We start from the raw sequence: 14,842 nt of genomic DNA, 5'->3' as shown, positions 1-14,842 counted from the left end.
GAGCAAAGCTTTGCGTGAATGAGTAAACTCAGTAAAAGTATCCTATGCCAAGCCTTCTTAATCCCAAAAGTCTCTGCGGACACAGTAGTAGATGAGAGACACAATTAGAAAAACGGACACAATGGCTCATGTCTGCAATCCCAGCACTTTGGCGGCTGGATCACCTGAGGTCAGGAAGTCGAGACCAGCCTGGCCAACATGGTGAAATCCCATCTCTCCTGGGCAACAAAAGTGAAACTCCATGAAAGAAAGAGAAGGGAAGGGAAGGGAGGGGAGAGGAAGGGAAGGGAAGGGAGGGGAGGGGAGGGGAGGGGAGGGGAGGGGAGGGGAGGGGATGGGAGGGCAGACAAAGAGATGAGAAAAGAGGGGAGGGGAGGGGAAGGAAAGGGAAGGGGGAAGAAAGAAAAAGAAAGAAAGAGAAAGAAAAAAGAAAGGGAGGGAGGGAGGGAGAGAGGAAGGAAGGAAGGAAGGAAGGAAGGAAGGAAGGAAGGAAGGAAGGAAGGAAGGAAGGAAGGAAGGAAGGAAGGAAGGAAAACTGCCTGAATAAATATGAAATAACAGGTAAGGGCAGATGAGAAAAAAGAGGCAGAGGTAGTTTGAGAGAAAGATGGAAATGAAGCACAAGCAGATCACAAAAAGTCTCTTATGAACAGCAAGCTGTTAGAGCACTAATTAGAAGTATAGACTTGGCTACAAAAGAAAACAGGGGAGTCTCTGGTCTCTGGGCAGGTCAGCTTTGATGTGAAGCATTTCTTTATCACAGATCTTCCTCTTCTTTTATTTTAGTCTCACAGAAAAGGGGTAGGAAACCATGACCTGGAAGATAGTCGTCCGATCTAGATTTGATTTTGTTGAGATACCTTAATCCAGTCATTCCCCTTTCCAGGACACTGAGTGGCAAGTAAAATTTGAGGAAAGGTATCTTAGTATTTTATGCATCTATTCTTTACAATTAAAAATTATTCTGGTATCACCGAGATTTCCCAAGTAGTTCTGGGATCTGTTTTTTAAAGGACAAAGAACAGATAATTGCTTTGCAAAAAAAAAAAAAAAGAAGTAGTAACAAGAGCATTCTGGATTAGGATTAGAAACAGCTGGGAGAAAGTCTCTAATTCTTTGGAGAAAAGACTCTTCCACAGTCCCATTTTCAGGCCCTTATTCATCATACTACAACACAATTAGGCAAGCTGCTCAGTTGTTCCAAATATCTCTCTCTCTTTGCAAAGTATTATTCAAGCCTGTCAAAACAGTGTTGAAACTTACAGCACTGTCCTCTGTGAATGCCATTATGGACAGAGGCTTGGCATTATATTAATTACATTAGCTGGCCCAGGACAACATAATCTCACCTGATTAAAAACATTCCTTACACTCTTTCTTCTATATTCCTGTCCTCTGCCTGAATCTTTTCATCCTTTTTTATTCACTCATTCATCCTTGCTGTAAATATTTACTGAGCCCCTCCTATGTGCCAGACACTTTATTACTTAGTATCTGATACTAATATGTGATATGTATCAGTAACAAAAACAGGTAAAGTCTCTTCCCTCATAGATTTTCCTGACCTTCTTTCTGCATGACCTTTATCTTAGTTGGAACAAAATAAAAAATGGTCGAGACATCCTTTAGCTATAATTAGGGTACTTGTGTTCTTGTCCCAGCTGTGCTACGAGTCTTAGAGGTAAGTTTATTAACCTCTCTGTATATAATTTTCCTCTTCTGTACATGAAAGAGTTGAGCAAGACTATCTTAAAGAATTTCTCACATGGACTTTTTCAGTAGCTCCTAACTAGTCTTCCTGCTTTCATTTTGCTCCTGCTGTTCCTGAAATTTTATTCTAAACATAGTAGCCAAACTAATCTTGCTAAAATGTTAAGTCAGCTCTTATTGTTGTTCTCCTAAAGACCCTCCAATACCTTCCTGTCTCACTCAAAATAAAACCCAAAATCCTTACAATGTCGTGGAGGTGGTACCTGGTCTAGTCCCCAGTTACCTCTCAAATCTCTTCTTCTATCACTATTCCCTGCACTCACACTGGTCTCCATGCTGTTTCTTGTACACTCCAAATATACTCCCTTCTCGGGGCTTTTGCCTTTGCTTTTCCCACTGCCTAGAAAGTTTTCCTTCGCTCCCCAAGGTTCACATGACTCATTCCCTCACTTCCTTCGATTAAATAAATGCCTTTTCAGGAGCCATTCTCTGATCTGATCACCTTACATAAAACAGCACCTCCACACCACTCTCTGCCCTGCCTTTTTCTTTTTAATCCTTATCATTGCCTAACTCGTCATATATTTCCTTGTTTATCTTCTGTCTCCCTCCAACAGAAGATGTATACCATTAGAATAGGGCTCTTGGTTTGTTTTGTTCCCTGCTATATCCCCAGTGCCAAGAATAGTAAATGCTCAATAAGTGTTTGTTGAATGAACAAAAGAATGAATCTTTTCTAGTAGTAAAATAAGTCTCACTGTGTGTCAAAATTTACTCATACTTTAGTAGGATTCAGATCTGGCTACTAGGACCTATAAGAGACCAGTCAAGTATTAGAACTACACTGGAGTCAGACTACACGGAAAAGTTGCCAATAGAAATAAACCATTCACTGAAGCCAATCTCTTCCATTCCTTGAAGATTTTTGTTTCATAGCAGGGTGAGTTAAAATAAGGTTAGACTTAAATATTTATTCTATGCAGTTATTTGCAGTGAGAAAAGTGGAATTACTACCCTCATTTCACTTAGGCCTAGAGAAGTTTAGTCATTTATCCAACATATCCAGTCTTTTTGAGGCAGAGATAATATAAGGACATAAATCCCTGACCACCAAGTCCACAGTTATTTTCAATAGTGACCTACACAAGAACAAAAAGATCTGTACAGACATAAATATATCATGCATAGGGTAAAAAGTGTAGATTCACTGACAGGGACTCTTCCCACTGAACTTCTGAAGAAAGTGCATGTTCCAGAAGTTTATCTTATATGCTGTTTATTTTATATGCTATCAGTATATACTGTACTGTTTGTCTTATATGCTGTCATATACCCAATACTTGGTACATGCTCAGTTCATGTGTGATGATTAAATGAAAGTATCAGCCTTATAGTAAACTGAAGTCTATTAACAAACAGGTCCCCCTGCAACACCCCAGGTAATAATTACTCTCACCTCCTGCACAGGTCACTCACACTCACAAACAGCAACACACACACAGCACCCCTTGAAGGAAAAGAAAGACAAATTTCCACATACTGCATCACACCTGGCTATGCAGGTATTCTCTAGTCAGATGAGGGACCAGGACAAAATTGCCAGCTTACAGCTTGCTTCAGTACTTCTAGGATCACCACAGTGACACACAAAGATACATATACATCTATGTGTATGTGGAGAAAGACCCATTTACAAGATTAAATGTACAAATACACATATGCACATCAAAATCACTTCAGAACTAGGCAGAATACAAATCATAAACATATTTATATACACAGTAACTTACAAGCCAGCTTTGCCCAAGCATACTCACAAATGTACACAAACACATATACAAAGATATTTACCTCAAGGTATGACTGTGAAAAGTAAATAAGATTATGTGAATTCACAATAGTGCCTGACACATAGAAACCATGCTAATAAAGGTTAGCTCCTGATTACATATATAAAAATATATATATTATATATTATATTTAAGTTTGTATCCAACTCATATTAATATGCACCTTCAAAACAAAATTTCCTTTTCAGTCACTATGCAGAATATCATGGAAATTCTAGATTGTGGGAGACCAAAATAACCAATAGTGTGGGGTGTGCTATCGTAGTGCAGGGGGAAGGAAGGGGAAATCCTGCTGGTAGGAGGCTGGTAAACAAGACTTTCCAGATTTCTTTGCTTGGGAGAAGACCTCAACTTGGAGGGAGCTGAGCTGATGAGTATTCTTGAGAGAACCAGCCTCCAAACACTTCAAAGGAGTTTTTAACATTATTGGGTAAGAAGTAGGGGTTGTCCTCTCTCGGTAGCCTTGGGAGGGAGAGTCCCCAAAGTCTCAGTGAGTTCAAATCAACCAGAAAATCCTTTAGAGTATTTATCCTATAGTCCCATAGCTTGGAGAAAATCTGATTAACTCCACCTACCCAGATGGGCTTTAGAGTGAAACGTATAGCTGGTTTCTAAGATTCAAATAAGGTGGGAAAACAGAGGAAGGAAAAACATGGAATATGAGTCATAGCACAATCCCTGTGTGTACAACTTGGCTCTGCCATCAATTTGGAGCAAGCCACAGCTTTGTGAGGCTCAGTTTCCCCAGCACATAAAAGGCAAATAAAACTGTATCCTGTCCATCTCCAATAAGGTGTTTTTCTTCTCTCCCAAAAGGATGCCAGCCACAGCACTTCCCACTCAACCCTGGAAACTGCTCAAAGAATTTCTCCGGTACTTCCCTGCTGCGGTGACCCTGGAGGGGGTCTTTATCCATCAGACTTCTTTTTGGATAGTTCTCCTTTCTTTCTGAGGCCAAATATTATAACTTCAGAGCTTTTAAAAAGAAAATCAGGCATCTGGTTCAACTCTTCCCTTTTAAAATGATCAATTGAACCCAGAGCATGTCTGAACTAGGAACTGTCTGTTTTACTCATATACAACTGCATTCTTTAAAAATCAAGGCAACCATTGAGAGACCTCGAGAGATTAATTCCATAACCCTTCTCACCCCACCGCTTACACGGAAAGAAGCCTAGGGATGTGGGAAGGGGATTGCGCAGATCTCATCCAGCACTCTAAGCGTTAAATTCAACCCAGAGTCTAAAAGGCTATTGGCCCAATACCGGGAGAAGATCTGGTTTTCGTAGCCGCGGGCCAATGAACACCTCGAGTGGGAGGGTTTGAAGATACTAAGGAGTTTTCCCCCCTTTTTTTTTCTCTCAGCCCCCTCCCATCGGCTATCACCCCTCCCATGCCCCACGCCTCCAGTTTGTTAAATTAATGCAGTAAGAAAGTCTGAAGATCTGAAGGAGTCTTGACCAAGGGAAGATGGGCGAGCTCAGAAAACCGAGATGCATCTGAGGCGTTGGGCTCCTGAGCCCCACGGGGTAGCCATGGACACCAGTAGCCCCTGAAACTTGCCCTGGGCTCTCTGACGCCTGCGGCCCCGAGCAATGGGACACCTTTTCTGCAGTGATCATAACTTATTCGGCGGGGACCAGGAAACAGGAATCTCAAGGCGAGAGCAGACCAGCGCCGAGGCAGGGGAACGAGATTCCAAGACTGGATTGCGATGCGCCAGCCTGGCACACTCTCCGAGATTTAACTGAAGGCAGCGCCGTCAACAGCTTTCCCCTCGCCCCTAACAGCCTTAGGCCGGCCCAGAGCCATAAGCTCTGTTCTCTTTACCCAAGATGCTCGCCCAATCCAACGGTCCGAGACCAGCGCTCTGATCTCCACGGAAGATTTTTTTCCTTGCATGGAGCTGGCCGTTTAAACAGAAAAACAGCGGTAAAAAAAAAAAAAAAAAAAAAGGAAATATACCCACCCCCAAACGTGCCTCCCCAGCGCCGCAGGGAGCCAACAGACACGCTGGAGTTTAACAAACAGCAATACTCTTCGCGCTCCTGAAAAGCAGGGCTGGACGCTCTCCGTGGTGCTGAAACGCTTCGCAGCCGCCGCTGTCCGTGGTATCTACAGCCCCTCTCTCATTTCCCCTGGGCTCTCCCCCCGCGCCCCTGTTCCCCGCCTCCCCTTAACATCTGGATTATTTTTTTCAATAGCGCTTTCTGGTTTTGTAAGTGCCAATTTGAAACATTTTTGCCCCCATAACTCGTGGACTACAAAGCACAAGGACCTGAAAAATGTACAGCTTCAATACTCTTCGACTCTACCTTTGGGAGACCATTGTATTCTTCAGGTATGCAATTTTCTACTGACCACATCGCTCTGATGTAAATGGGGGGAAGGAGTACGGAGGCTGCCTCTGTCCGTGGTCCCATCATTTTGGGGAAGAGGGGTGCTGTATTCCGCTGCAATCGGGTCCTTCCATCCCCCCGTCTCCTTTCTCCCCCCTCCCGCCCCCCGCACCCCCCCCCCACCCTCCACCCCGCAGGGTGTCTGGCTTGTGCGTGGAGGTCTGAGACAGTCGCTGTTCTGACAGCTGTTTACCGGTTTCCTGCCGTTTGTTTGTCCTTCTGCCTGCTACACCCCCCACCATTGGTCCCCAGCCCCACTGCATGTTGGCTTTCACTCGGCTGAGGACTTTAAGGTGAAGCTTTAGGAGTTACTCAGTTTAATTAGGACTGCATTCTCCCTAACCGCAGTGCCGAAAACCTCAGCTTTCCCGTCTGGGAGCCAAGTGACAACTAGCGGTGACGGGGAAGGTTGCACTCAAACTCGCTGGACACAGAGCATTTCATTTTCTCTCCTTTTTTGCTGTTGTTTTCTTTTTCTGCTGGGAGGTTGGGGGGGGGGGGTTACTAAGGCTTAGTGCTTGGAAACAATAGTGTTATAACCTCAGTTTGTAAAGGCTTGAACTTGGGTACAGAGTGGATCTATTTAGGAACATACTGGGAAACATTTCCCTTTTGAAACTTTGACTGCTTCCTTTCCCCCACCCACCTTTCCAAACTCCGTTAGCTCCAGATCCTGAACTGATGAGCAATTCTCATTTGTTTTGTTTTTTAATTTATGCTTATACCTGGCTCCACAGCTGAGTTTTCCCATACACTTCTCTAGGGTTAAAATTTTCTGCCTGAAAGCTTGGCATTCTTATGTTAGTAGAAGTGAAAAGTGAAAAATCACCTCTTCAAGAAGCATTGAAATAGATAGTCCTTTTGTAAGTGGGTGAATCATATCATCTTCAGAGATGGTTATGATAAATTCCACTTATATGAATTGAAAAAAATTATTGTTCTTCCATGACATGCAGGAATCATTAATCTTCCTCATTTTAGATGCCTGTCTCTCATATTTTACTGTGGCATTGGGTTAACAGTCATTTGAAAACCCCACTCCAAATTGTTTTTTAAAATAAGTGATCACCAAATATTATCCTCTCCCAACATAAAACAGCAAATAATTTTTGTTTTATTACACTTCATAGGAATTGCTCATTTGACTAATCTGTTGGTTGGTTTATTAAGTGAATGACACCTCCCTTCAAATTGTAAGTTTCTATAGTTCAGCCTCTTTTCATGCCTTTCTCTTGAGATGAAGAAAAGGCATGCCCCCTTCTTTGAGATGCCCAATGCTAAACCTTCTAATCTCCAGTTCAAATAATTTTTTTGTAGGCCGCAGAGTCCTGACCACAGATCAGAATGCACATAGAGAGTCAGATGGAAGGAAAAAGCACAACAACCCAGGGCCTTATGAAATGTATCAAAACGTGGCTACATTATGGGGGAAAGGTCAGGAAGTATTGTATTAATAATATTAGATCTTTTCTCCCCTGAATATTTAATAGAACTACAAAATGTATGGAGGTTGGGCACTTTGTAACATTTGTATGCAAATTGATTCTCTGTTTGGTTTACAGGAGACAGAACTGAACCAGAGAGATTAAAGAGCAAATTAATAGGACCAAGCACATCTTTCTCCCCTCCCCACACACACTCCCTCTTTTTTTCTTGATGAACAGTATGCAATACTTGATTTGCCTCTCCCAGACACTGTCTTTCACAAAAGGGAGACTCAATCTAAAAGGTCTGCATTATAGTCATTTTGATAAGGTTATGAATCCACTGTGTTAATTCTTCAACTAAGCTGGTGGTGGCCTATCAGGAAACATAATTCTACATCTCCTTCCCCTATGTGTGTGAACACACACATGAGCTACAATGGACGTGGGATATAATTCCATGTGTTTATAAGGAAAGAAGAGTTATAACTACGGAGAGCTGGAAAGGTGGTGGTACCACTGCACTTTCAAAATATAGGAATGGCTACTTCATTAGGAGAGTAAATATTCAGTTTTAAAACATAATGCAAATAATGATTGAACTGAGGAAATTCAGCAATTTTTCAGTAAGATTAAAAAAGATCACAAGGAAGTAAAGTGAGTAGATTATATTTGTTCAATTGGTATTTTCATTTCTAACTCACTCATTTTTAAAATTCGAGGTGAAAATACAGAAGCATTAGAATGTGGGGACTTACTAGAATGTATGTGCGGGTAAATGGAGGCTGGCAGCTCTCTAGCAGGTTCCATGTGAATAACCCCTTCTTCCCCAAGGGATGGGCATTATGTTGGAATGGCCAATCCAATCATCTCAGGCACCCAGATACTCCTTAGAATAAATGACGACAGCTGCTCACCTTGTTGGGGAAATCAGGGACTAGAAAAGGCTCTCAATAACAGACGTGAGCTGCATCAGCACATAACCAGTGAAATGGCAATAACAACAGCAAAACAAACAAACAAAAACAACAATCGAGTGAATGAGGCAGAAATCCCATATGGTACCAATGTAGAGGAGGAACAGAGGCCTCAGAAAGGGAGACACGGGGTCCTGCAAGACAAAAAGTATTGCGTGCTCATCAACTGTGTCTTTATAAGATCAGGTGATTTGGCCGAAGTTCATGATCCAACATTTTAAAAACCTAGGCTTCTAAAATTCTGTAAGTGACATTCTGAGAGTCAAGAACCTAAATGTTTTCCTTTATTTTCAGTTGAAAATGGCCCTTATATGAAGACTGGTCAAAAATAGTAGGCAATTTTGTTTTTAATGGTAGAAGCATGTTTCTTTCAAACATCCTTTCAAGCCAAAGGCAATTTGGCTTTGATCCCCAGATCCCTAACAGAGACTTATGGCTAAGACTGACCCAATGTTACCCCAAAATTCTCTTGCCTTCTGGGCAACTCAAACAGACCCATGTTTCTCAAGCTCCGCACTACTGACACTTTGAACTGGGTAATTCTTTGTTATGGAAGTTGTTCTGGGCATTGCGGGATGTTTAGCAACATCCCTGGTGCTTTTAGCACTCCCTTCCTGAGTCACGACCATCAGAAAATGTCTCCAGACATTGCCAAATATACATCCTTGGCAGAGGGGAGACAAAATTGTCCAAGGCTTCAAAGCACAGTACAGAGTGACCAAATTTTTAATCAGCTGCTCCAATGTGCTAACTATAATGAAGAGGAAAGTTTAGCTTCCTTGAGAAAATGCCCCTCATGAAATACACAAAGTACCCTGATGAAGTAAAAGGGGACATAATATGTGCTTGAGAAAGGAGTAAAAGCAGGGAGATAAACCAGATCTAATCCCTGGGTGGTTCTCCCAAAAGATGATCAGCTTTCCTTTAATGTGCTACCTCCATCTTCCATCCCAGTAGGTGCTTCCTTGCACTGGGTTTTGTACTGAATATGCCACTCAACTGCTAACAAAGGTCATCAAAACCTTGAAGGGAAGATGTTTCTATCCACATTAGGATCAAAAGGAAAATGACAAATACATTGTTTCATATCTCAATCCAAAAAAAAAAAAAAACCTACCCAGTTGAAAGGTAAATGGGCTTTTCCTTGAAGTGGCCCCTGTGGCTTCTCCATCTCCAAGCTTGTCAAGAAGGGCAGATGACTGTCTTGATCTTTTCCTTCTGGAAGGAGGGTTGTACCTACTTTGAATCTTACCTGCTGCATTTTGGCACTGCAGAACATGTCTAGGGGGTTCTGAAATGGGTCAAGGACTTTTCCCCAAGAAATGAAGTGCCTTGGGCACTTCAATTTGACGCAAGTTTGTATTAGCGTCAAATTGTCAATTAATCTACTACCATTTTGGTCTTAGAAACCTTAAGAAAGAGAAAATAAAATGTCATGTTTTTGCTCCTGAAGGACAGGTTGGACAGGGAACCTAGGCTGGTAAATGGAGTTATGAATCAGCACATGACTTCTGCATATTTGCCAAATTTATAATGACCTAAGCAGAGGATATTTAGGAAATTGTTTTCTTTAGATTGCCTTAAGAAAGAGGTTATGGCCATGTGATGCAGTGGAAAGAGAAGCTGGGCTATGATTTCAGAACTGCTGCCTCTAGAGTCCACCCTGCTTCTATCCCATAGCATGGCCATAACAACTCTCCTTCTCTATTGGGGACTCAGTTTTTTTACCAATCAACTCAAATGACTAAATCAGACACTTCTACATTGTCTCCAGCCCCTGATGAGATCTTTGTCAAAGGAAGGGGCCCACACTTACAAAGTTTCAGGATGAATTGGCTTCAGTGGTGACACTGCCTTCATTTCTTCACCAGGAACTTGTTTATCATAGGCTTCTGTGTCCAGTCCAAAACTAAGCACTCTGCATGGACAGATGCCACAGTCCCCGTCCTTGCAGAAAGGGTGGACACTGCTCCCTTTAAAGGTATATTAAAATATTTTTTCCTCCTTCAGAGGACCTACAAAGCTCCCTTCCAGGCTGCCTATGTGTGTATCTTGCAACAACATCACATTTATGTGGGCATCATTAACTTTATTTCCTTCATCAGCTGGCAGAAGCCAGAATGATTTTTAAGATGGATGGCACTATCTCCCTGCTTGGCCATCTTGACACTATTCTGCAGGTTTGCTTTAAACAAAGAGGCTTTGGCCTAAAAGGCAGGAGACCTGGGATCTGGAATTTAGCTAGTGGCATGACCTTGAGAGGGCTCTATGACCTTTCTAGCCCTCAGTTTCCTCAGCTGTAAAATGAAGAGATTTGGCCAATCATGTTCTAAAACCCCTTTGAGCTGTGCCAGTTTAGGATATATTCTCCTGATCTCTTCCATGATAGCACAGCTTTGGTTACAGCTATTGCAGTATAGCCACATAGAGGTATAGTCATACCGAGGTATAGTCAGGCTCAAAGGTCTGAAAGAATTGAGGGCCTTACTAGGCAATTCACTTTTTAAAGAGTTTATTCTGACATGGACACAATTATTGACAGATCCTATAAACATGTCAGTTTCTTCAGGGAATGTTTATTATGATGAGAAAACATGATGCCTGATCACTATACTCACAGATCTGAGGAATAGTATGAGAAAGAGACCAAACATTTCTATACTTTTTATCAATGATTCTGTTTGGTTCTTTTTTCACCTCATAAAGCCTATGTTTTTTAAAAAATAAATTGTTTACCAGATACCATTCATCATTAACATGTTTTTCCCATCTTTATTAATCAAAGGTATATGTAACTGCCAGAAATACTAAATACCATGGGGTGAGCAATGTCGCCACACTGAGCTGACCTAAGAAAAAACAAAAGTAAAGATATGTGATTCTTTCTAGTTAATCCAGAGAGCTTTGTCAGAAGTAAATATGCAATTTGTTAGAGCCTTTGAAATGTTTAAAATGCACTCTGAGTCCTCATTATTATTTCATGAATCTCCTATGTACCCAGGGACCCCAAATTGGGAAACATTAGGTTTGATTTATTCTATATAGCTCCAAGAGAAGAATCGGAGTAAATTCATAGATTTTTTTTTTTTTTTTGCACACATACAAATTCTGACTCAATGAAAGCCAGAACTTTCTGGTAGCTCTTTCAAATGGTACTGTGGGCTGCCTTAATGGTAGTGATGGTGCCTGTTAGTGGAACTATGCAGAGACTGGATGTCCACCTCCCAGGCAAGACTTAGAAGAAATTCAAGCTTCTTTTACAAATTGAGATTTGTAATTTGCAATTCTATATTCCCTCCTTTCCTGATTCCCAAATTGCCACCTAATCTTTGTAAGCTCTTCGAATCATGACATGAAAGCCACTAACTAGGATCTTTTTCTTCTTAAAAATGGATTGGATAATTAATAAATTGGACAATGAACATACAAACACCATGCAACAAAGAATTATTAAAAGGAAATCACCTTGGTTATATAAAAGCCTGATTTTAAGAAATGAGAAGAGCCTCAGAATAAGCCAGAAAAAACTACCAGAAAATGCACTTGTCCACGGACAAGGCCACAGCCGCCAATGGTGTTCACAGGACTGACGGCCTCTCAGCCTCGAACTCCAGCTGTCTCCATGAACCAACTCCCTGTAAAGCCTAACACACAAAATGAAAACACCATACAGCCAGCCAGCAAATTCATTTGGAAAGTACATTAGAAGGAAACAATGCCCAGAGATGCTGGAGAGAGGGCTAATCCACACAGTGCCTATGGTTTGTAATGCAAGTTCTTATGAGAGGTGCTGAGGCCCCCAAAGCTTTTGAAACTCCTGACAAAGGATCCCTTTGTGGTTTTCTGAAGTTGAAATTGTCTGAGTCTCCCGAGGCTAATTCAGTGCAATTAGATTACCACTCTCTGCCTTTGAATTGGGCTGTTTTTCAGTGTCCGTAGCTAAATTAGTTTACCGTCTTAACAGGGAGCTGCCAACAATCATTAATCCCAGCCGTGAAATGGGCAGCAGCTCTGGGCAGCATGATCTCTTGCCTCATATTCTGGGCAACTCAGAGGCACAAGGAGAACAAGACCCTGCTCCCTTTCTCACAAGTACTTTCTCAACTCTTCCACCTGTTTATCCCCAGAGAATCACACTTTCTTTCAGAGTGTCTTGAGTATCAACAGAAACATGGAATCTTGGGGTAGGAAGGATTCTTAGCTCTAGAATTCAATGGCTGTTAAAGTCAGCTGTAAGGGGCTTGCCAAAAAGACAGATTCCCAAAAATCTGTTAAGAGGATAGATCTTATATTAAGTATTCTTACTGTAAATAACAACAATAATAACAATAAACAAAAGAGCAAGAGGAAACTTTTGGGGTGATGGATAGGCTTATGGCATAGATTGTGGTGACAGTTTCATGTGTATATATACTTGTCTCTAAAGTCATCAACTCCTAAATGTGTACAGCATTTTGTATGTGAATACACCTGAATAAAATGGTTTTAAGAATTAAATTAAATAAAATACAGATTCTCAAGATCATGTCAAACTACTGAAACAGAATCTCTCAGAGTGAGGACCCAGAAACCCATAATGTCAACAAGACTCTAATTCCACGCTTCAGACTTCAGCGTGTAGAATTACCTGAGTATCTCCTACGATGCAGACTCTGACTCAGGAGGTCTGGGTTAGACCTGAGTGTCTGCATTTCTAAAGCTCCCAGAAGATTGATCCTGTTGCTTCCTTGACCCAAAGGTTTGCACAGCAAGGCTCTAGATCATTCTGACTGAGCACCCCTGACATAGATCAACCCTTTTATTTTGCAGATGTAGAGGGGATAACTTCCTCAAGTTTATAGAGTGGGTGACAGAGCTTCCAAAGCTATACGTAGTCCCCAAACTTACTCCCCTACATGTCATCTATAGAGATGACACATACACCCTAACTCTGCCACCGCACTTTCTTTCCTTCAATCCTCTTACACTCTGTTCTTTCTCATAAACACACTCACCCTTCAAGAGGGTTTCTCAGGGAGCTATCCCTATCCCCAAATGGTGGCCTGGTCTCTGAAGTCCTGGTGCACCAAAAGCTCTCATTCACACAGCTGTGAATTCTATGTGATGCTAGATAAAGAAAGGGGGCACCCAGGCAATAGATTTTAAATCCTGGCCCTGGGACACAGCAATGAGAGTGTCAGGATTGATAAAGGAGGTGAATCAAGAAGGTCAGAAGGAGAGGGTTTATGGTTTCTTTCTCCAAAAATGATCTCGCTTACCAGTCTTCCTGTGTACATTGTACTCTCAACCTTGCATAGCTAGAGGCTTGCTTAGGACCCTCAGATGTTCAGAGACCACTGCCACATTCTACCACCTGTGTGACCTCAGGGCCATGTTCTTCCTTTTTCTCTATTCCTTTAACCTGTCAGCCTTTCCACAAATTACATTAGTATTTTATACACCAAATAGAGCAACTGCTATGATCTTCAGCCTTTTGAGAGCTGCGTGTTTATTGCTGTGTGCTCAGTTCTGCAACATTCTCCAGCTCCACAGGAATGCGGCAAGGCTGCTGCAACACTGGCTGCCAGGCAAATTTGCAGTACTGTCCTATAAAAAGCACTTTACAGGTTATAGCACGTTTTATATCCATAATCCCATATGAGCTGCCCTATCACCTTAAAAATTAGATACAGGACAATGGTTAGTATCCCCATTTTAGAGCTGAGAAAACTGAGACTTAAAGAAAAAAGGTGGTTTGCCTTTTGGTAACAGCAGGTGACCATGCTATTATTCTCAGAGTAAAACCAGGATTCAAATACAGATCTCCTTGCTTCTCGCTCACCATACTGATATTTAGAGACAGACAGTTAGAAATATATTCATGAAGCCCCTTTGAGCAGGTACAGCTATCAGCCTAATAACCCTCTCCCTCCACCCATGGATAACAGGGATGAAAAGAAACCTAGAAAAAAAGAGCTGAGAAATTTTCATCAGGCCTTGGGTTTGACACAGTATTATTCTTCCTACTCTTGGCCAGATAGACATTTATTTCTCTGTTCTTGATGATGTTTAATTTTACAATGTATGCATACATTATCTTTTTCAGAAATTCTAATACTACACCTAAGCCTGAGATCCCCTTTGATAAAGACTTCAAGGTCCCTTTCAACTGTTATCCTTCTTGATAATTTTTTAATTCACATATATATATATAACATATACATTTTATACACAAGTGTATACATCTTGAAATATACAATTATTCCATGGAATTCTATTGTCTATATAATTTGAAATTTGTTTTGTTCACATATTAACATGTCTTGAGAAGCCTTACTTGTTGAAGCATACGGTTCTACTTCATTCTTTTAACCACTGCAGAGCATTTTATGTTATGGATGTGCCATTGTTTTCAATAGCCATCCCCTATTGGTGAACACTTATACTTTTTCTAATTTTCCCACTGCAATGAGTGCTGCAATAATTACAGTGTACCTACATCT

The 14,842-nt window shown here is 41.4% G+C and overlaps 1 protein-coding gene across 2 annotated transcripts in view; it reads left to right on the top strand.

Annotated features, from left to right (window-relative positions):
• Positions 1-4,968: 4,968 nt before the first annotated feature.
• Positions 4,969-14,842, top strand: part of GLRA1 (glycine receptor alpha 1) — a 106,245-nt gene continuing 96,371 nt past the window's right edge. For both annotated transcript variants that reach the window (XM_002744410.4, XM_002744411.4), the window contains exon 1: positions 4,969-5,901. In XM_002744410.4, the coding sequence (XP_002744456.1) occupies positions 5,846-5,901 (56 nt within the window). In that variant the 5' untranslated portion in view covers positions 4,969-5,845. The remainder of the gene's footprint in view (positions 5,902-14,842) is intronic.

This window comes from Callithrix jacchus, chromosome 2 (assembly GCF_049354715.1).
Source record: "Callithrix jacchus isolate 240 chromosome 2, calJac240_pri, whole genome shotgun sequence".
NCBI classification, from domain to species: domain Eukaryota; kingdom Metazoa; phylum Chordata; class Mammalia; order Primates; family Cebidae; genus Callithrix; species Callithrix jacchus.
Note: the sequence above shows the minus strand (reverse complement) of the source record. Positions and strands in the feature narration are given on the sequence as shown.